At 41.3% G+C, this 24,263-nt stretch overlaps 1 protein-coding gene across 1 annotated transcript in view; it reads left to right on the plus strand.

Annotated features, from left to right (window-relative positions):
- Positions 1-361: 361 nt before the first annotated feature.
- LOC133563535 (1-phosphatidylinositol 4,5-bisphosphate phosphodiesterase zeta-1-like) overlaps positions 362-24,263 on the plus strand; it is a 59,115-nt gene continuing 35,213 nt past the window's right edge. The window contains exons 1-6 of the mRNA XM_061917705.1: positions 362-551; positions 12,460-12,661; positions 15,974-16,118; positions 17,372-17,524; positions 22,435-22,629; positions 22,728-22,884. Coding sequence (XP_061773689.1) covers positions 362-551; positions 12,460-12,661; positions 15,974-16,118; positions 17,372-17,524; positions 22,435-22,629; positions 22,728-22,884 — 1,042 coding nt within the window. The remainder of the gene's footprint in view (positions 552-12,459; positions 12,662-15,973; positions 16,119-17,371; positions 17,525-22,434; positions 22,630-22,727; positions 22,885-24,263) is intronic.

A 24,263-nucleotide genomic window follows, 5' to 3' on the forward strand; every position in this document is an offset into this window, starting at 1 on the left:
TCTAAATTGTCAAAAAGTGTGAATTTGAGTGTGAATTTGAGTGTGAATGCTTGTGTTCCGTGTCCTGTGATTGGCTGGTGACCAGTCCAGTTCAGCCCTATGATGAGGCAACGACTTGTCCAGGGTGTACCCCGCCTTCCGCCCGAATGCAGCTGAGATACGCTCCAGCACCCAAAAGGGACAGGCGGTAGGAAATGGATGGATGGACAGTCCAGTTCATTGGTAGAGAAAATGGATTAACGATTAATAACAATGATGTCATCTAAAAGATTTGATTTCACTCAAAGATCTACTAAACTTTAGATTAGGATAAGGATGCTTAATGTTTAAATTTAAAAAATATGGTGGTTTGCAGATCAAGATGAGGAAAAGCAAGGCGCCCTCCACCAGGAGAGGAGAAATCCAGAACCTCTTTCAAAGTTATGCCTTGGGCCAGGCGGTCTTACCAGCCGGCTCCCTGCTCAGGTTCCTGCACAAGGAGCAGTTGGAGGTGACTGCCGACGAGGGCACGGCGGACACTTTGATCGAGAAATATGAAATTGAGGAGACAGGTGAGCAAAGAGAATCTGTGGGACTTTTCTGCAGGCTGCTTGTGATTTAAGAATGCTGATGTGGAGAGGCGTAGCCGGCGAACAAGCAGCGGGGCAGGGCACGCTGGAGCCCTGCCCAAGATGGCGGCAAGGAGGCGGCGAATGCGGCGGGAGCAACGCCACAATCTGACTCAGGAGCGTGGATCGCGCACCGGCACACAATTGACTTATCTCCTCTTACTGTATAAAAGGGGAGAAGGAGGAAAGATCGGGGCAAAAGGAGTTGGAGAGTCCATAGCAGCGACCAAGGAGCAGAAGTAAAGACAAGAGCAAGAGTGACCGAGGAGCGAGCAGCGGAGAAGGAGCTGAAAAGCGACCAGACCGAAAGACAAGCTCCTCGGTCGCTTTTCAGCCGACCGCGTCTTCGTCTCTCGTGTGCTCTTTGGCGCTCTTCTCTTTGCTTCTGCGGACTCTCCAACTCCTTCTGCCCTGATCTCTCCTCCTTCTCCCCTTTTATACAGTGAGAGGAGATAAGTCAGTCATGTGCCGGTGCGCGATACACGCACCTGAATCAGATTGCGGCGTCGCTCCCGGCACGCCCCGCCTCTCCGCTCCACCGCATTCTCCGCCTCCTTGCCGCCATCTTGCCCCGCTGCTCGTTTGCCGGCTGCGCCTCTCCACAGCTGACTTTGATGTTTCTTGAAGCCAATTGTTGACACTTCACCGATACAAAATGACGCACGCCCGAATATAGAAGATCCATGCAGAAAGATCTTATGATCTCAAACTCGCATCCCAATTTTCTGTGGCCCTCTACTTAACTTCATAATATGGTGAAACTGCATGTTTGTGGCAAATTGCAGCACAACACACACAATGCGACTGTGAATTGTTCCTGTTAGCCAGGGGTGTCCAAAGTGCGGCCCGGGGGGCCATTTGAGGCCCACAGCTAATTGTTTACTGGCCCGCCACACATTCTAGAAATGCTATTGCAAACATTTTAAAAAAACATAAAAAAAAAAGTGGAATGAGGTGAAATCGAACTTGAAAAAGTTGCAATGTTGACACAAAGCTGCCATGCAGGCTGTTTATTTTCTTTTGTCTATATTTATTTAAAAAAAAAAAAAAAATTCAATGTTATAGTGAATTATTGACCTATTCAAGGCTCCAAATATTTCAAATATTTCACTTAAAAATGTTTTATGTGGAAAATAGTGCATATATTGTGTGGTTGCCATTGAAAAACATCAACATTTTCTTTGACAAAAGACCATAAAACAAACAAAATAATAGTTCAAACATAAAATCGACAGCTATGTCAGAAGTTGATCTCGTAACTTACATGTTGAAAGTTAAAAAAATAAAATAAAAATAAATGCTATTGCAAACATTTAAAAAAAAACATTAAAAAAAAGTGGAATGAGGTGAAATCAAACTAGAAAAAGTTGCAATGTTGACACAAAGCTGCCATGCAGGCTGTTTATTTTCTTTTGTCTATATTTATTAAAAAGAACAAAATAATAATAATTAAATGTTATAGTGAATTATTGACCTATTCAAGGCTCCAATTATTTCAAATATTTCAGTTAAATTTTTTTATGTGGAAAATAGTGCATATATTGTGTGGTTGCCATAGAAAAACATCAACATTTTCTTTGACAAAAGAGCATAAAACAAACAATAATAGTTCAAACGTAAAATCGACAGCTATGTCAGAAGTTGATCTTGTAACTTAAGTGTTGAAAGTTAAAAAAATAAAATAAAAATAAATACTATTGCAAACATTAAAAAAAAAACATTAAAAAAAAGTGGAATGAGGTGAAATCTAATGAGAAAAAGTTGCAATGTTGACACAAAGCTGCCATGCAGGCTGTTTATTTTCTTTTGTCTATATTTATTTTTTAAAAAATAATAATAATAATTAAATGTTATAGTGAATTATTGACCTATTCAAGGCTCCAATTATTTCGAGTATTTCTCTTAATTTTTTTTTATGTGGAAAATAGTGCATATATTGTGTGGTTGCCATATAAAAACATCAACATTTTCTTTGACAAAAGAGCATAAAACAAACAAAATAATAGTTCAAACGTAAAATCGACAGATATGTCTGAAGTTGATCTCGTAACTTAAGTGTTGAAAGTTAAAAAAAATAAATAAAAAGAAATGCTATTGCAAACATTTTAAAAAAACATTAAAAAAAAGTGGAATGAGGTGAAATCGAACTAGAAAAAGTTGCAATGTTGACACAAAGCTGCCATGCAGGCTGTTTATTTTCTTTTGTCTATATTTATTTTAAAAAATTAAAAAAAATTAAAATCAAATGTTATAGTGAATTATTGACCTATTTAAGGCTCCAAATGTTTCAAATATTTCACTTAAAAATGTTTGATGTGGAAAATAGTGCATATATTGATTGTGTGGTTGCCATATAAAAACATCAACATTTTCTTTGACAAAAGAGCATAAAACAAACAAAATAATAGTTCAAACGTAAAATCGACAGATATGTCTGAAGTTGATCTCGTAACTTAAGTGTTGAAAGTTAAAAAAATAAAAATGTATCACTTTATGAGATGGGCACCTTTTAGATCCAAAATATATATAATGGGATTTTAATTATCTTTACACTGTGATTACTCAAAAATAATACTGAATTACAATCAATGGTGTCCTACATTATTAATCTTTTTTAGGCTCTAATTCAGGGGTCGGGAACCTTTTTGGCTGAGAGATCTAAAAATCCAAATATTTTAAAATGTATTTCCATTAGAGCCATATAATATTTTTTTCAACACTGAACATAACTAAACGCGTGCATTTTGAAGTAAGACCAACATTTCTAGAGTATAATAGGTCTCTTATTCTTTGTAATAAAATTGTTATTCTGAAGCTAACTGTGGAAGGGGCGTGGCCTGCGGGCCTGCAGCGAAGCAGGGTGTGCCAGGACCGGCCTCGAAATTAGTGACAGGTGCGTAGATGGCCCACTTGGGCCTTGTTATCTAATCACCTGTCGCTCTGTTATAAGCAGCAGCCAGGAGGAAAGACAGGGTTGGAGCTGGAGCCATAGTACGAGCGAGAACGAAAGAGAAAAAGACAATTGCTGGAAAGCAACTGAGAGACTTATTGAAAAATAAAAAAATATAGTAACCCTGAAACAGGCTCTCATGTCGATGCTTGGTGGTCTGAAGAACCCCCAGGAGGGCAAGCCCTAAACTAACTAATAATAAATAAATCACTTCTTTCACTTAATGCAACTTTTTGAACTAGTGCGGTTGGACATTTAGTTTTGTTTTGCATTTCCTTGTTTGTCTTACCATGCCAACTGATTTAGTTTTCTGTCATGTCTGATCATGAGTTTTATACGGCCATATTACCCTGAGCATCCCCAATCTTATCTGTTCTCAAAGCTAAGAAGTGTCTGGCCTGGTTAGTACTTGGATGGGAGACTGCCTGGGAATACCAGGTACTTTGGACTCTTAAGTTCCTTTTTTTTTCACTCCCTGTTTTGTTACCATGACAACCAATCAGTTCACCTGTCTTGTCTCACACCTGTTTACACTTATCATGTTCATTATTTAAGCCACAGTTACCAGTTAGTCAGTCTGGCAACATCACCTCATTTACGCCCTCGATTATCTGCCTCATGCCTTGCAATGCTGTCCATTTTGTCCACGTAAGTTTTTGTTATTTATGCCACTGCGGCAAGTGTTTTTGTTTCATGTTTGTAGTTTATAGCCTTTGTGCTAGTCTTTTGTTTCATAGCCCAGTTTTTTTTGTACCGCCATTGTGCGCGCTTTTTGTTGGTTCCTGTTTTTAGTTTTAGTGTTCAAATAAAGATGTACCTTCCTTCTCGCCGTTTCCACTCCATTCGCTTTGCACCTCGGGAAAACAACCCAAGCTAGGTGACATCATTCGCAAATACGGTGTTAGCTTTCACTGTTATGCTGATGACACCCAGCTCTACATGCCCCTAAAGCTGACCAACAGGCCGGACTGTATGCTGATGACACCCAACTCTACATGCACCTAAAGCTGACCAACACGCCGGACTGTAGTCAGCTGGAGGCGTGTCTTAATGAAATTAAAGAATGGATGTCCGCTAACTTTTTGCAACTCAACGCCAAAAAAACGGAAATGCTGATTATCGGTCCTGCTAGACACCGACCTGTATTTAATAATACAACTCTAACATTTGACAACCAAACAATTAAACAAGGCGACTCGGTAAAGAAGCTGGGTATTATCTTTGACCCAACTCTCTCCTTTGAGGCACACATTAAAAGCGTTACTAAAACGGCCTTCTTTCAGCTCCGTAATATCGCTAAAATTCGCTCCATTCTGTCCACTAATGACGCTGAGATCATTATCCATGCATTTGTTACGTCTCGCCTCGACTACTGTAACGTATTATTTTGGGGTCTCCCCATGTCTAGCATTAAAAGATTACAGTTGGTACAAAATGCGGCTGCTAGACTTTTGACAAGAACAAGAAAGTTTGATCACATTACGCCTGTACTGTATATACCTTTATATACATATATACATACATATATACCTATACTGTATATACCTTTATATACATATATACATACATATATACCTATACTGGCTCACCTGCACTGGCTTCCTGTGCACTTAAGATGTGACTTTAAGGTTTTACTACTTACGTATAAAATACTACACGGTCTAGCTCCATCCTATCTTGCCGATTGTATTGTACCATATGTCCCGGCAAGAAATCTGCGTTCAAAGGACTCCGGCTTATTAGTGATTCCCAAAGCCCAAAAAAAGTCTGCGGGCTATAGAGCTTTTTCATTTCGGGCTCCAATACTCTGGAATGCCCTCCCGGTAAAAGTTCGAGATGCCACCTCAGTAGAAGCATTTAAGTCTCACCTTAAAACTCATTTGTATACCCTAGCCTTTAAATAGACCCCCTTTTTAGACCAGTTGATCTGCAGTTTCTTTTCTTTTTCTCCTATGTCCCACTCTCCCTTGTGGAGGGGGTCTGGTCCGATCCGGTGGCCATGTACTGCTCGCCTGTGTATCGGTTGGGGACATCTCTGCGCTGCTGATCCGCCTCCGCTTGGGATGGTTTCCTGTGAACGGGACTCTCGCTGCTGTGTTGGATCCGCTTTGGACTGGACTCTTGCGACTGTGTTGCATCCATTATGGATTGAACTTTCACAGTATCATGTTGGACCCGCTCGACATCCATTGCTTTCCTCCTCTCCAAGGTTCTCATAGTCATCATTGTCACCGACGTCCCACCGGGTGTGAGTTTTCCTTGCCCTTATGTGGGCCTACCGAGGATGTCGTAGTGGTTTGTGCAGCCCTTTGAGACACTAGTGATTTAGGGCTATATAAGTAAACATGTGGTTTTCGTCCTGGTCGTGGAACTGTGGACCAGCTCTATACTCTCGGCAGGGTTCTTGAGGGTGCATGGGAGTTTGCCCAACCAGTCTACATGTGCTTTGTGGACTTGGAGAAGGCATTCGACCGTGTCCCTCGGGAAGTCCTGTGGGGAGTGCTCAGAGAGTATGGGGTATCGGACTGTCTTTTTGTGGCGGTCCGTTCCCTGTACGATCAGTGCCAGAGCTTGGTCCGCATTGCCGGCAGTAAGTCGAACACATTTCCAGTGAGGGTTGGACTCCGCCAAGGCTGTCCTTTGTCACCGATTCTGTTCATAACTTTTATGGACAGAATTTCTAGGCGCAGTCAAGGCGTTGAGGGGTTCCGGTTTGGTAACCGCAGGATTAGGTCTCTGCTTTTTGCAGATGATGTGGTCCTGATGGCTTCATCTGACCGGGATCTTCAGCTCTCGCTGGATCGGTTCGCAGCCGAGTGTGAAGCGACCGGAATGAGAATCAGCACCTCCAAGTCCGAGTCCATGGTTCTCGCCCGGAAAAGGGTGGGGTGCCATCTCCGGGTTGGGGAGGAGACCCTGCCCCAAGTGGAGGAGTTCAAGTACCTAGGAGTCTTGTTCACGAGTGAGGGAAGAGTGGATCGTGAGATCGACAGGCGGATCGGTGCGGCGTCTTCAGTAATGCAGACGCTGTACCGGTCCGTTGTGGTGAAGAAGGAGCTGAGCCGGAAGGCAAAGCTCTCAATTTACCGGTCGATCTACGTTCCCATCCTCACCTATGGTCATGAGCTTTGGGTCATGACCGAAAGGATAAGATCACGGGTACAAGCAGCCGAAATGAGTTTCCTCCGCCGTGTGGCGGGGCTCTCCCTTAGAGATAGGGTGAGAAGCTCTGCCATCCGGGAGGAACTCAAAGTAAAGCCGCTGCTCCTTCACATCGAGAGGAGCCAGATGAGGTGGTTCGGGCATCTGGTCAGGATGCCACCCGAACGCCTCCCTAGGGAGGTGTTTAGGGCACGTCCAACCGGTAGGAGGCCACGGGGAAGACCCAGGACACGTTGGGAAGACTATGTCTCCCGGCTGGCCTGGGAACGCCTCGGGATCCCCCGGGAAGAGCTAGACGAAGTGGCTGGGGAGAGGGAAGTCTGGGTTTCCCTGCTTAGGCTGTTGCCCCCGCGACCCGACCTCGGATAAGCGGAAGATGATGGATGGATGGATGGATGGATGGATAAGTAAACATTGATTGATTGATTGAAGACCAAGTCCAAGCCTGACAAACTTGCTTTTAACATTTTAATAACTGAACCTTTTATGGTACCTGGGAGGCCCAAAGGTAAACAAAAACAAAAAAAATCCACATATTTTGTTATGGTTTGAATAATGAAAAATATCAAAATGGCCCCCGCCTGCTTAAATTTTTCTGTGTGAGGCTCTCTCTGGAAAAAGTTTGGACACCCCTGTAGAACAAACGTACATAAGGAACAAACTGCATAATAACATTGCTGTAACCCTGGATTCACCCAAGGAAGTGAATTGTGAAGTGAATAATATTTTATTTGGCGCTTTTCTCAAGTGACTCAATGCGCTTTACATAGTGAAACCCAATATCTAAGTTACATTTAAACCAGTGTGGGTGGCACTGGGAGCAGGTGGGTAAAGTGTCTTGCCCAAGGACACAACGGCAGTAACTAGGATGGCACAAGCGGGAATTGAACCTGCAACCCACTTGAGGGTTATGCCGCCCCGGAAGACACACATGACATGATTGCATGTCATGTCACGATATAAAGCACACATACTGCTATACACACGTCTAACCAGGCATTTTTCTCTCTTAAGGAATTGTGAAATAAAATCATGTCTTCAGGAGATCAACACTGTACTGAAGCCCAGAACACTACACATTTTCCCAGTTTTGGTTTAGAGAATAGGAAAGATTGGCCTGGCCCACTAGCATCTCTCTTTATTCAGAGTGATGTGATAATCAAACACTCTAGAACAGGGGTGTCAAACTCAAATACAGAGTGGGCCAAAATTTAAAACCGAACAAAAATCCGCGGGCCGAGGTTGAACAAATTAACCTTTTAATAGGGACCCAAACAAGTTTTGTATTGAATATTGAACAAGCAAGGCTTATGTAACTTTATAGTGAAATGCAAAATCGAGTTTCAAATAATAATAATAGTAAAAAAATATCAATGGCATATCAAATAAATTTTTAAATAAAAATTGAATGCCTCTTTTTCGGTGGTGGGGTTGAGGTGGACGGGGTTTGATAGCGGGGGGTGTATATTGTAGTGTCCCGGGTATTTGTTCTGTCGTGTTTATGTTGTGTTACGGTGCGGTTGTTTTCCCAAAATGTGTCATTCTTGTTTGGTTTGGGTTCACAGTGTGGCGCATATTTGTAACAGTGTTAAAGTTGTTTATACGGCCACCCTCAGTGTGACCTGTATGGCGGTTGACCAAGTATGCCTTGCATTCACTTGTGTGTGTGAATAAGCCGCATATATTATGTGACTGGGCCGGCACGCTGTTTGTATGGAGGAAAAGCGGACGTGGAGGCAGGTTTTAGAGAACGCCAAAGGCAGTGCCTTTAAAGCCCACCCCAAATATTGTTGTCCCGGGAGGGGTACTGAACTTCGGGAGTCTGCCGGGAAAATCGGGAGGGTTGGCAAGTAAGAGTATTAGCGGTGAATGCGGTGTTACAGCAGCGGGCCAGCTCTAATGTTAATCTGATATTGCCTCAAGGGCCAATCTGGCCCGCGGGCCGGAGTTTGACACCCATGCTCTAGAAGTCTAGAATGCAATAGTATATAAGAGAATTGACAGTGTGTGTACCTTCAGTGATGAATGATGAGCAGAGTGTACATGTTTATGTACTCACTGTCCACTGTGGTACATGGAAAATGTTTCATCAATCAATCAATCAATGTTTATTTATATAGCCCCAAATCACAAATGTCTCAAAGGACTGCACAAATCATTACGACTACAACATCCTCGGAAGAACCCACAAAAGGGCAAGGAAAACTCACACACAGTGGGCAGGGAGAATTCACATCCAGTGGGACGCCAGTGACAATGCTGACTATGAGAAACCTTGGAGAGGACCTCAGATGTGGGCAACCCCCCCCCCCCCCACCCCCCCCTCTAGGGGACCGAAAGCAATGGATGTCGAGCGGGTCTAACATGATACTGTGAAAGTTCAATCCATAGTGGCTACAACACAGCCGCGAGAGTTCAGTTCAAGCGGATCCAAGACAGCAGCGAGAGTCCCGTCCATAGGAAACCATCCCAAGCGGAGGCGGATCAGCAGTGTAGAGATGTCCCCAACCGATACACAGGCGAGCGGTCCATCCTGGGTCCCGACGAGCGGTCCATCCTGGGTCTCGACTCTGGACAGCCAGTACTTCATCCATGGTCATCGGACCGGACACCCTCCACAGGGGAGGGGGGGACATAGGAGAAAGAAAAGAAGCGGCAGATCAACGGGTCTAAAAAGGAGGTCTATTTAAAGGCTAGAGTATACGGATGAGTTTTAAGGTGAGATTTAAATGCTTCTACTGAGGTAGCATCTCGAACTGTTAACGGGAGGGCATTCCAGAGTACTGGAGCCCGAACGGAAAACGCTCTATAGCCCGCAGACTTTTTTTGGGCTCTAGGAATCACTAATAAGCCGGAGTCTTTTGAAGGCAGATTTCTTGCCGGGACATATGGTACAATACAATCGGCAAGATAGGATGGAGCTAGACCGTGTAGTATTTTATACGTAAGTAGTAAAACCTTAAAGTCACATCTTAAGTGCACAGGAAGCCAGTGCAGGTGAGCCAGTATAGGTATATATGTATGTATATATGTATATAAAGGTATGTAGAGTATAGGTATATATGTATGTATATATGTATATAAAGGTATATACAGTATAGGTATATATGTATGTATATATGTATATAAAGGTATATACAGTACAGGCGTAATATGGTCAAACTTTCTTGTTCTTGTCAAAAGTCTAGCAGCCGCATTTTGTACCAACTGTAATCTTTTAATGCTAGACATGGGGAGACCCGAAAATAATACGTTACAGTAATCGAGACGAGACGTTTCCGTGCCATTTGCTATTTGACGCCAGCTATCATGCCAATTAGCTGCCTGAAAGCGGGTGACTCTGGCTCTATCAATGTTGTCCTGGCTAGCAGTCACCCCGTTAAAATCGAGCCGCTCTTACTGAGGTGGTGTTGGACGTGAAGCGTATCTCTCTTTACTAGTTTTGTCGAAGCATGTTGGTTTTGTAGCTGTTTCAGCAGATTTGAATTGTTGTTTTGGGCAGTCGATAGGATCTTTGATCCAAGACAACTTACATTCAACTAAAATGTTCTTTTCTTTTTGCTCGGCAAAAGAAAATTTGTGAGAATATCTCCATGTTAAGAAACTTGACTTTGGCTCCGCTATGATGTCTTGTTAGTAAACACACACACACACACACACACACACACACACACACACACACACACACACACACACACACACACACACACACACACACACACACAGAGCACACCTCTTGTGACACAGAAAGATTCAGAATTACGACACTGCAGCTCTCCAGCAAAACACACTCAGATCTTCTCAGTTTCTAGCCGCTACTACAAACCCCGTTTCCATATGAGTTGGGAAATTGTGTTTGATGTAAATATAAACAGAATACAATGATTTGCAAATCCTTTTCAACCCATATTCAGTTGAATATGCTACAAAGACAACATATTTGATGTTCAAACTGATAAATATATATTTTTTGCAAATCAGTAACTTTAGAATTTGATGCCAGCAACACGTGACAAAGAAGTTGGGAAAGGTGGCAATAAATACTGATAAAGTTGAGGAATGCTCATCAAACACTTACATGGAACATCCCACAGGTGTGCAGGCCAATTTGGGAACAGGTGGGTGCCATGATTGGGTATAAAAGCAGCTTCCATGAAATGCTCATTCTTTCACAAGAAAGGATGGGGCGAGGTACACCCCTTTGTCCACAACTGCGTGAGCAAATAGTCAAACAGTTTAAGAACAATGTTTCTCAAAGTGCAATTGCAAGAAATTTAGGGATTTCAACATCTACGCTCCATAATATCATCAAAAGGTTCAGAGAATCTGGAGAAATCACTCCACGTAAGCGGCATGGCCGGAAACCAACATTGAATGACCGTGACCTTCCATCCCTCAGACGGCAATGTATCAAAAACCGACATCAATCTCTAAAGGATATCACCACACGGGCTCAGGAACACTTCAGAAAACCACTGTCACTAAATATCGTTTGTCGCTACATCTGTAAGTGCAAGTTAAAGCTCTACTATTGTAGGAGCCTAAATACTGTTTAAGGTAATTTAAATTTTATGGAAGGTGCATTATTTTTACTCAATCAAAAGGGAACTATTTACTTTATTTGCATGATAAGAACATTTATATAGAGTAATCATATAAAGCTCACTTTATTTGCAATTAATACATTTGTCAAAATAATTTGATGACTTAACTGTTTTAATTGTATATATGGCGGAAGGATCTGTGTGGTAAGGTGTTTTTTGGACTCACGGTGTTTTGGGTAATGGCAGTCAGGTGCGGTGGAATCGAGCCACACAGTTTTTTGACCTCACTCATACTTTTTCTTACTCTTACTTTTTCTAACTCGTACTGCAACAAACTCTCTTTATTTTGTCATTCATTTGTTCCCACATGGTGATTGTTTTATATTTTGAATTATTAAGTACACAAGTAAACCAGGCTTCACAGTGGCAGAGGGGTTAGTGCGTCTGCCTCACAATACAAAGGTCCTGCAGTCCTGGGTTCAAATCCAGGCTCGGGATCTTTCTGTGTGGAGTTTGCATGTTCTCCCCGTGAATGCGTGGGTTCCCTCCGGGTACTCCGGCTTCCTCCCACCTCCAAAGACATGCACCTGGGGATAGGTTGATTGGTGTGTGACTGTGAGTGTGAATGTTGTCTGTCTATCTGTGTTGGCCCTGCGATGAAGTAGCGACTTGTCCAGGGTGTACCCCGCCTTCCGCCCGATTGTAGCTGAGATAGGCGCCAGCGCCCCCCGCGACCCCGAAACGGAATAAGCGGTAGAAAATGGATGGATGGACAAGTAAACCAAACAAACGAAGAGGAACGCCTGGGGTTTTGTTTTGTTGTTGCCTCAAGAAGCGGAGCAGGAGAAAGTAGAGGAGCGTCAGGCTAAGGCTACGTTAGGAATCTACAACGATGCAAAGCAAAAGCCATTTATCAACAACATCCAGAAACGCCGCCGGCTTCTCTGGGCCCGAGATCATCTAAGATGGACTGATGCAAAGTGAAAAAATGTTCTGTGGTCTGATGAGTCCACATTTCAAATTGTTTTTGGAAATACATGTACATAAAAAATAACGCATTATGTAGTAACGGTAACTGAGTTACTGAATATAAAAAATAATACGTTAGACCACTAGTTACCGCCGAAAATAACGGCGTTACTGTAACGCCAAGACCGGTCCTCACTAACCTGATTGTGACCCTGTGCTCTTCTAGCTTCCGAAAGTCAGTGCATGACCTTTGAAGGGTTCCTGCGCTACATGGAGTCCAAAGACTGCTGCGTGTTCGACCAGGCCCACACCACGGTCTACCAAGACATGAACCAGCCGCTCAGCAGTTACTTCATCTCCACCTCGCACAACACCTACCTAACCGGAGACCAGCTCGTGGGCAAAAGCCACCTGGATGCTTACGTCTGGTAAAGATGATTTCTAATAGCTCCTTGTTTTCCAACACTGCCAACCAAACATATGTAGAAAAAACACTGTTAACTTAACAAGCAGGTTTTAGTATATTTCTTTGCTGTCTTTAGGGATGTCAAAGGGGTTTTCATTGAGGGCCACATGGCTGCCATCTGAGTGAATAATGTATGAATTTGCATCTCTGGATCTCATTATTAATTATAGAAATTGTTTTAAGTAGACCAAAGGTGTCCAAAGTGCGGCCCGGGGGCCATTCACGGCCCACAAGTCATTTTTTAACGGCCCCACGGCACATTGTAAAAATACTATTAAAAAAAAGATAAAAAGTGTTACAAAAGAGCCAAGTGAAGTGAAGTGAATTATATTTATATAGCGCTTTTCTCTAGTGACTCAAAGCGCTTTACATAGTGATACCCAATATCTAAGTTACATTCAAACCAGTGTGGGTGGCACCGGGAGCAGGTGGGTAAAGTGTCTTGCCCAAAGACACAACAGCAGTGACTAGGATGGTGGAAGCGGGAATCGAACCTGCAACCCTCAGGTTGCTGGCACGGCCACTCTACCATCCGAGCTATACCGCCAACAGGTGAAATGTAACAAGAAAATGTTGCAATGTTTACTTTAATAACACAAAGCTGCCATGCAGGCTGTTTATTTCTTTAAAAAATAATAATGGCAGTGACTAGGATGGCAGAAGCGGGAATCGAACCTGTAACCCTCAGTTTGCTGGCACGGCCACTCTACCATCCGAGCTATACTGCCAACAGGTGAAATGTAACAAGAAAATGTTGCAATGTTTACTCTAATAACACAAAGCTGCCATGCAGGCTGTTTCTTTCTTTAAAAAATAATAATGAATCAAAATCAGTTTCATTATGAATGATTGACCTATTCAAGGCACCAATTACGTCACATTAAATATTCCACTTTGAGATATTCTTTGATGAAAATGTTGCATATTTTGTGTTTGCCATACAAATGATAAATGGGTTGTACTTGGGGCGGCATAGCTCGGTTGGTAGAGCAGCCGTGCCAGCAACTTGAGGGTTGCAGGTTTGATTCCCGCTTCCGCCATCCTAGTCACTGTCGTTGTGTCCTTGGGCAAGACACTTTACCCACCTGCTCCCAGTGCCACCCACACTGGTTTAAATGTAACTTAGATATTGGGTTTCACTATGTAAAGCGCTTTGAGTCACTAGAGAAAAGCGCTATATAAACATAATTCACTTCACTTCACTTGTACTTGTATAGCGCTTTTCTACCTTCAAGGTACTCAAAGCGCTTTGACACTACTTCCACATTCACACATTCACACACACATTCACACACTGAGGGAGGGAGCTGCCATGCAAGGTGCTAACCAGCACCCATCAGGAGCAAGGGTGAAGTGTCTTGCTCAAGACACAATGAACGTGACGAGCTTGGTACTAGGTGGGGATTGAACCAGCGACCCTCGGGTTGCGCACGTCCACTCCTCCACTGCGCCACTCCGTCCCTAAATATAAAAAAGTAAGCTGTTTTTTAAAAATTTGTTTTAAAAAGGGCAAACAAACAAACAAAAAACATAAACAACAATAAAATGTATAATCTGAAGTTAATCTGGAGGTTATTGTGTTAAAAGTAAACAGTTATTAATATGTATAATTTATTTTTTAACACTTTAATGAGTAGGACCCTTTTGGATTCCTAATAATTGTTGTGTAAGTTGTTTTTAAAAGCCTACTGAAATGAGATGTTCTTATTCAAACGGGGATAGCAGGTCCATTTTATGTGTCATACTTCATCATTTCGCGATATTGCCATATTTTTACTGAAAGGATTTAGTAAAGAACATCCACGATAAAGTTCGCAACTTTTGGTCGCTAATAAAAAAGCCTTGCCTGTACCAGAAGTAGCAGACGGTGTGCGCGTGACGTCACGGGTTGTGGAGCTCCTCACATCTGAACATTGTTTACAATCATGGCACCCAGCAGCGAGAGCGATTCTGACCGAGAAAGCGACGATTTCCCCATTAATTTGAGCGAGGATGAAAGATTCGTGGATGAGGACAGTTAGAGTGAAGCACTAAAAAAAAAAGGCGACGGCAGTGTGAGCGATTCAGATGTAATTAGACACATTTACTCGGATAATTCTGGAAAATTCCTTACCTGCTTATTGTGTTAATAGTGTCTTAGTAAGATTATAAAGGCGTACCTGAAAGTCGGAGGGCTGCGACGAACACCATTGTCTCTGAGAGAAGCCAACGGAGGAGCCAAGATCACAGCTGCCTTTTTGACAGCTGCAGGAGGAGGTCGCATAATCCACTCAAGTCTCCGGTAAGAGCCGACTTAATATCACAATTTTCCCATCCAAAAACATGCTGGTTTGACGTAGAGAAACATGTTCGCTTGACCGCACTGTGTTAAAGCTTCACAACAAACAAAGAAACACCGGCTGTGTTTGTGTTGCTAAAAGCAGCTGCAATCCACCGATTTCCACCAACAGCATTCTTCTTTGACGTCTCCGTTATTAATTGAACAAATTGCAAAAGATTCAGCAGCACAGACGTCCAGACTACTGTGGAATTATGCGATGAAAAGAGACGACTTTTAGCCGTAAGTTGTGCTGGGCTGACATGTACGCTCCAACCAATAACGCCACAAGCACGCGTCATCATAAGCGTCATCATTCCGCGACGTTTTCAACAGGATACCTCGTGGGAAATTAAAAATTTCAATTTAGTAAACTAAAAAGGCCGTATTGGCATATGTTGCAATGTTAATATTTCATCATTGATATATAAACTATCAGACTGCGTGGTCGCTAGTAGTGACTTTCAGTAGGCCTTTAAAGCACAGCTTCCTTTGGTCGTTTCAGTGTTATAACTTCACATTTATCTTTAGTTTTTGGCCAAAATGTTTCCGTTCTTCCTTGTCTGTCTACACACTGTGTCTGCTTGTAAGTACTTTAAAAGTATTTTTTTGCACTAAAATTGCAGAAACAAGTGAAAGTTGCAGTAAATTGTGTTTTTTACTCAGTTTTATAATTCAAACAAGAAGACAAAAAAAAAAAGCAAAATGTGCCAAACAGGTGTTATTCATCACAACAAAGTACACGTGTACTACTGCAAATAAAAGACTAAAAATGATGTCTCAGCTTTCACTTGCGAAAAAATATATGCTAAAGGTGAGTAAGCAACACAGATAATCTTTATAGGTCATGACTATAGAAATGACAATGTGTTTATCAGCTGTACACTGACTACTCTAAGTATATTCCATCTTAGCAATGGCGACGCATATTCAGTGTGTGTGATGTGTGTGGCGCAGCGCTCTGAGAAAAGGCTGTCGATGTCTGGAAATAGACTGCTGGGATGGACCAGGTATGGAGCCGGTAGTCTACCACGGGTACACTTTGACCACCAAGATACTCTTCAAGGACGTCATCACCACCGTGGACCAGCACGCCTTCGAGGTACAACGCTCAATAGGAGGATTTTTTCTTTTCTTTAAAATGAGCACCCCCTGTCATACTTGCCAACCCTCCCAAATTTTGGGGGAGAATCCCGAATTTCATTGCCTCTCCCAAAAATCTCCCGGGACAACCATTCTCCCAAATTTCTCCAGATTTCCAGCCGGACCTGAATGAGGACAGCCTGTCGTCACGTCCACTTTTCCTCCATTTAAACATACTGCAGGTTCATCTATAACCCATAAAGTAGGCAGGCACGAAGCTGGGGCGGCATAGCTCGGTTGGTAGAGCGGCCGTGTCAGCAAATTGAGGGTTGCAGGTTCGATTCCCGCGTGTGCCGTCCTAGTTACTGCCGTTGTGTCCTTGGGCAAGACACTTTACCCACCTGCTCCCAGTGCCACCCACACTGGTTTAAATGTAACTCAGATATGGGGTGTCACTATGTAAAAAGCGCTTTGAGTCACTTGAGAAAAGTGCTATATAAATATAATTCACTTCACTTTATTCCAGCCGGCATGCTAACACACTGACACACAACATCCGGATTCCCATCATGCATTGCTTCAAAACTACGGCAAGTAGTAATGTCCAAAAAAGATAGTGACAGAGACTAGAACGAGGGTGGACAATTCAACCCTAAACTCACTCCTTTCCTGCAAATTAAATTTCACAGATGCTGATGTCACGCCAAATTTCTTCCCCCCTACAAAAACCTTCCCTCCCCCCATTTACTTCCGGGGTCATGATTAATACAGACGTTTTGTTAGCGCTATATTATAAAAATATAACGCTATATTATAGAAATACAGACATTTTGTTAACGCTATATTATAAAATACATTTTAAAACAATTTACAAACACAAGCTATGAGATGACGCATTTACTTGTGGGGTCACGTTTCCTCTTATGTCATCCCATAGCTTGTGTTTGTAAATTGTTTTTTAAATTGTTTTATAATATAGCGTTAACAAAACATCTGTATTTTTATAATATAGCGTTATATTTTTATAATATAGCGTTATATTTTTATAATATAGCGTTAACAAAACGTCTGTATTAATCATGACCCCGAAAGTAAATGGGGGTGGGGGTCTTTGTAGGGAGAAGAAATTTGGCATGACACTGCCCATTGTGTGTGTGTGGACTAGGATAAGGTTAGGTGGGATTTACCCTGGATAACCTTAAATGTAGGAGGGCCCTGATAATCTACACAAACAAGTTGGGCTTAATGGCTCTATTTACGGTTTTCTGGCAGGTGTCTGTTTACCCGGTGATCCTGTCACTGGAGAACCATTGTTCTAAAGAACAGCAGGAGGTCATGGCCCTCTACCTCACTGGCATACTGGGGGACAAACTGCTCAGTGTCCGCCTAGATCACCCCACCACTGGAGACCTCCCAAGCCCAAAGGTAAGAAGACTTAAGTAACATGGAAGATGTTACTTTCTTAGGGGAATTCAGAGAATTCTATGCGTCCATATTTATGGGAAACAGTTTGGGGAAGATCAATTGTTCTGGGGATGCTGTCCTTCATTTGCAAAGCTGTTTAATCTCAAATTGATTCATGTTCAAACAATGTTCCGACTTCAATGCTCCTGCATCAGACTTAAAGTGCAAACCCTGTTTCCATATGAGTTGGGAAATTGTGTTAGATGTAAATATAAACGGAATACAATGATTTGCAAATCATTTTCCACCCATATTCAGTTGAATATGCTACAATGACAACATATTTCTTCGCACATCTGTGAAGGCACCATTTATCAACAACATCCAGAAACACCGCTGGCTTCTCTGGGCCCGAGATGATCTAAGATGGACTGATGCAAAGTGGAAATGTGTACTGTGGTCTGACGAGTCCACATTTCAAATTGTTTTTGTCAATCAATCAATCAATGTTTACTTATATAGCCCTAAATCACTAGTGTCTCAAAGGGCTGCACAAACCACAACACAAACCACTACGACATCCTCGGTAGGCCCACATAAGGGCAAGGAAAACTCACACCCAGTGGGACGTCGGTGACAATGATGACTATGAGAACCTTGGGGAGGAGGAAAGCAATGGATGTCGATCGGGTCTAACATGATACTGTGAAAGTTCAATCCATAATGGATCCAACACAGTCGCGAGAGTCCAGTCCAAAGCTGATCCAACACAGCAGCGAGAGTCCCGTTCACAGCGGAGCCAGCAGGAAAACATCCCAAGCGGAGGTGGATAAGCAGCACAGAGATGTATTCGACATCGTGTCATCCGGACCAAAGGGGAAGTGAACCATCCAGACTGTTAACGACGCAAAGTTCAAAAGCCAGCATCTGTGATGGTATGGGGGTGCATTAGTGCCCAAGGCATGGGTAACTTACACATCTGTGAAGGCACCATCACTGCTGAAAGGTACATACAGGTTTTGGAACAACATATGCTGCCATCTAAGCGCCGTCTTTTTCATGGACGCCCCTGCTTATTTCAGCAAAACAATGCTGAAATAAGCACGTGTTACAACAGCGTGGCTTCTTAAAAAAAGAGTGCGGGTACTTTCCTGGCCCGCCTGGAGTCCAAACCTGCCTACCATGGAAAATGTGTGGCGCATTATGAAGCATAAAATATGACAGCGGAGACCCCGGACTGTTGAAGGACTGAAGCTCTACATAAAACAAGAATGGTAAAGAATTCCACTTTCAAAGCTTCAACAATTAGTTTCCTCAGTTCCCAAACGTTTAGTGAGTGTTGTTAAAAGAAAAGGTGATATAACACAGTGGTGAACATGCCCTTTCCCAACTACTTTGGCATGTGTTGCAGCCGTGGAATTCTAAGTTAATTATTATTTGCAAAAAAAAAATGAAAGTTTATGAGTTTGAACATCAAATATGTTGTCTTTGTAGCATATTCAACTGAATCTGGGTTGAAAAAGATTTGCAAATCATTGTATTCCGTTTATATTTACATGTAACACAATTTCCCAACTCATATGGAAACAGGGTTTGTAGCCTTGCAGTGACTGGCGACAGAATATCCAGTCGCCAGATGATGAGCTGGATGAAGGGCTTTAGTCTGAGAGCTGCTTCTCATTTGGAAGTTATTGCCGGAGAGCATTTTCATCCGTGCGACTCATGATTCTTAAAGCTTCCCCGAATAAATGTCTTCCTTATTAGATGTCAGAGAAAAGCTGTTATGTCTGCTCTGACAACCAGCAAGTTGGAAGTTATTTTAGTGCTTTATCCCAATTGACTTGCAAATAAACAAGATAGCATATATCTGTCCTATATACTTTTTTTTTTACCTGCACTATAACTTCAGGACTTTATTAGAACAACTGAATTATTGTAAATGTCATGACTTTTTACCAACTGATACAAGGTGATTGCATTATACATCATGTCTACTTTGATTTTGTCTCTTATTTAGAGACGTGGCAGTTATTTCCAATAATATCAAGCAAGGTGACGGTTATTTCTAATTACGAATGTGAGGCGTGACCCTGTTAATGTTGCACCAATGTCCGGATTGACTATTAATCATTTTTCCGATATGGCGGCAGCATCTTACAGCTCTCCATTTCAGTGCTCTTTTCTTCTTCTTCCTCTGTTGTTTTCCTTACAAAACCTCAAACCAGTGAAGTTGGCACTTTGTCTAAATCGTAAATAAAAACAGAATACAATGATTTGCTACACTGCAAAAAGTCAGTGTTCAAAAACAAGAAAAAAAATACAAAAATGAGGGGTATTTTACTTGAACTAAAGCAAAAGGATCTGCCAATAGAACTAGAACATTTGGCTTGTCAAGACTTTCCAAAACATGTAAAATTAGCTAACCTCAATGAACCCAAAAATACCTTTAAAATAAGTATATTCTCAGTAATAACAACTGTACTACTATATGAGTACCTAATTTATATTGCTTCATTAAAAATAAAACAGCAAAGTCCATTTGTCTGTCATCTGTTTTAATTATGAGAGACGTTTGTGTCAAAGTCATGATTTTTTTTTTTACATGCTTGAAATAAGAAACTATTACTTTAGAATAGTAGTTTTATACTTGTGTTAATGACACAGCTTTGCAACAGTTGATATTCTAGTTTCAAGCATGTTCTACTCAATATAGGTCATCAGATCTCAGAAACAAGCTGTAATATCTTACTGAGATCATTTGGGATCAAAACCCTAAAAACAAGTAAAACACTCTAACATAAAATCTGCTAAGTGAGAAGAATGATATTATCAGACAGAAAATAAGCAAATATCACCTTATTTGAGATATTCAATCTTACTTAGATTTCAGTTTTTGCAGTGTAGTCCTTTTCAACTTGTGTTCAATTGAATAGACTGCAAAGACAAGATATTTAATGTTTGAACTAAGAAAACTTACTTTTTTTTTTTTTTTTTGCAAATAATCATTAACTTATAATTTAATGGCAGCAACACATTGCAAAAAAGTTGGCACAGCGGCATTTTTACCACTGTGTTACATGGCCTTTCCTTTAAACAACACTCAGTAAACATTTGGGAACTAAGGAGACACATTTTTGAAGCTTTTCAGGTGGTAAAAATCCCCCCCTTTTTTTTTTAGAAAAGTATCGAAAAACTACATGGTATCGGGACAATATTACTTCCTAGTGTACATTTTCATTTATATAAAGACTGTGATTATTTGCAAGAAAAAACCCGTTTCCATATGAGTTGGGAAATTGTGTTAGATGTAAATATAAACAGAATACAATGATTTGCAAATCCTTTTCAACCCATATTCAGTTGAATATGCTACAAAGACAACATATTTGATGTTCAAACTGATAAACTTTTTTTTTTTTTCAAATAATCATTAACTTTAGAATTTAATGCCAGCAACATGTGACAAAGAAGTTGGAAAAGGTGGCAATAAATACTGATAAAGTTGGGGAATGCTCATCAAACACTTATTTGGAACATCCCACAGGTGTGCAGGCTAATTGGGAACAGGTGGGTGCCATGATTGGGTATAAAAACAGCTTCCCAAAAAATGCTCAGTCTTTCACAAGAAAGGATGGGGCGAGGTACACCCCTTTGTCCACAACTGCGTGAGCAAATAGTCAAACAGTTTAAGAACAACGTTTCTCAAAGTGCAATTGCAAGAAATGTAGGGATTTCAACATCTACGCTTCATAATATCATCAAAAGGTTCAGAGAATCTGGAGAAATCAGTCCACGTAAGCGGCATGGCCGGAAACCAACATTGAATGACCGTGACCTTCGATCCCTCAGACAGCACTGTATGAAAAACCGACATCAATCTCTAAAGGATATCACCACATAGGCTCAGGAACACTTCAGAAAACCACCGTCACTAAGTAAAGTTTGTCGCTACATCTGTAAGTGCAAGTTAAAGCTCTACTTTGCAAAGCGAAAGCCATTTATCAACAACATCCAGAAACGCCGCCGGCTTCTCTGGGCCCGAGATCATCTAAGATGGACTGATGCAAAGTGGAAAAGTGTTCTGTGGTCTGACGAGTCCACATTTCAAATTGTTTTTGGAAATATTCGACATTGGGTCATGTGGACTGAAGGGGAAGTGAACCATCCAGACTGTTATGGACGCAAAGTTCAAAAGCCAGCATCTGTGATGGTATGGGGGTGCATTAGTGCCCAAGGCATGGAAAACTTACACATCTGTGAAGGCACCATCAATGCTGAAAGGTACATACAGGTTTTGGAAGAACATATGCTGTCATCTAAGCGCCGTCTTTTTCATGGACGCCCCTGCTTATTTCAGCCAGACAATGCCAAGCCACATTCAGCACGTGTTTCAACAGCGTCACTTTGTAAAAAAAGAGTGCGGGTACTTTCCCGGCCCGCCTGCAGTTCAGACCTGTCTCCCATCGAATATGTGTGGCGCATTATGAAGCGTAAAATACGACAGCGGAGTCCCCGGACTGTTGAACGACTGAAGCTCAACATAAAACAAGAATGGGAAAGAATTCCACTTTCAAAGCTTCAACAATTAGTTTCCTCAGTTCCCAAATGTTTATTGAGTGTTGTTAAAAGAAAAGGTGATGTAACACAGTGGTGAACATGCCCTCTCCCAACTACTTTGGCACGTGTTGCAGCCATGAAATTCTAAGTTAATTATTATTTGCAAAAAAAAAAAAGTTTTTGAGTTTGAACATCAAATATCTTGTTTTTGTTGTGCATTAAATTGAATATGGGTTGAAAAGGATTTGCAAATCATTGTATTTCGTTTGTATTTACATCTAATAGAATTTCCCAACTCATTTCAAGCGCAAATGAATAGTTTGACGGATTGTGTGTGTGTGTGTGTGTGTGTGTGTGTGTAAATGTTCACGCAGGACCTAAAGTATAAGATCCTCATTAAGAATAAAAAGCTAAAGCCTCGTGCTAAGGTAGAGGGAGTGACAGGGACAGAGGCAGACGAGAGTGGAGATGAGGGCGAGGAGGAGGAGGAGGAGGAGGAAGAGGAGGAGGAGGAAGATGACGATCTGCAGAGCAGACTTAAGTTTTGGTCTCCCAGAAAGATAGTCAAAGTGAGTCAGACTGCAGGCTGAGGCTGAAACAGACGAGAACAGTATATTAATTCATGTCACACTCCACACACTTGTTGTGTCTCGTCTCATTTGAGTAGAAGAAGAAGGTGGTGGTGGCGGACGCTCTGTCTGACCTCGTCACCTACACCGTGTCTGTCAAGTTCATCAGCTTCAGCCATTCCAAAGACTGTCAGAACTACTGTGAGAACACCTCCATGGGGGAGAAAAAAGCCCGCAAGCTGGCAAAAGTTACAGGTATAGTCGCACCGAGTGTACTACAGTCGTGAGGCCACACACGCACGCACGCACGCACGCACACACACACATTCTTATATTTGTTACCTTCTTGAGACCTTCAAAAACTGGACCGCCCTTTCTAGCTCTATAAAGATTTGTATTTACAACATTAATAATATATACATACTATGCAACTATAAAAAAGGGAAGCTTTTCATTATTTATTTTTTTCGTAATCGTTTTTTAATCTTCATTATTTACTTCAAGTTAGTACAGTATGTCTCTATATATTTTTTAACTTTTATTAATTTTGGCCAAAGGGAGTGCATTTTCCATTTTTTTACACACACTTATTATTACATATGTTGACCAGAGGGGGGGCACTTCAAATTTTTACACACACCTGTTATTTCATATTTTGATATAGTTCACCACCAGGGGTGCAAATGAGACATTCTGTATTCAATGCAATGGTTTTCTGTATTGGGACCATTATTTATGTCCTAACTTGTTCACACCTCCTCATATGGAAGGTAGTTTTCCTTGTTGATGTCCCAAGAAGGGTAGAAATACAATAACACACAAACACGCATACACACATTCTTGTATTTGTTACCTTATGGAGACCTTCGAGAAATGCCTATTTCTTTAAGACCACCCTTTCTAGCTCTATAAATATTTGTATTTACAACATTAATAATATATACATACTATGCAACTCTAAAAAAGGGAGGATTTTCATTACTTATTTTTTTCGTAATCGTATTTTAATCTTCATTATTTACTTCAAGTTAGTACAGTATGTCTCTATATATTTTTTTAAACTTTTATTAATTTTGGCCAAAGGGAGCGCATTTTCCATTTTTTTTTACACACACTTATTATTACATATGTTGACCAAAAGGGGAGCACTTCAAATTTTTACACACACCTGTTATTTCATATTTTGATATAGTTCACCACAAGGGGTGCAAATGAGACATTCTCTATTCGATGCAATGGTTTCCGGTATTGGGACCATTATTTATGTCCTAACTTGTTCACACCTCCTCATATGGAAGGTAGTTTTCCTTGTTGATGTCCCAAGAAGGGTAGAAATACAATAACACACACAAACACACGTACACACATTCTTGTATTTGTTACCTTCTTGAGACCTCCGAGAAATGCCCATTTCTTTAAGACCACCCTTTTTAGACATATAAAGATTTGTATTTACAACATTAATAATATATACGTACTATGCAAATATAAAACAGGTAAGATTTCCGTGTTTTTTTTGTTTATAATTGTGTTTTAACTTTCATTATTTACTTCAAGTTATTACAGTCTGTCTCTCTATATTTTTTTTATTTTTTATTAATTTTGGCCAAAGGAGGCGCATTTCAATTTTTTTT

This window comes from Nerophis ophidion, linkage group LG12 (assembly GCF_033978795.1).
Source record: "Nerophis ophidion isolate RoL-2023_Sa linkage group LG12, RoL_Noph_v1.0, whole genome shotgun sequence".
Lineage (NCBI taxonomy): Eukaryota > Metazoa > Chordata > Actinopteri > Syngnathiformes > Syngnathidae > Nerophis > Nerophis ophidion.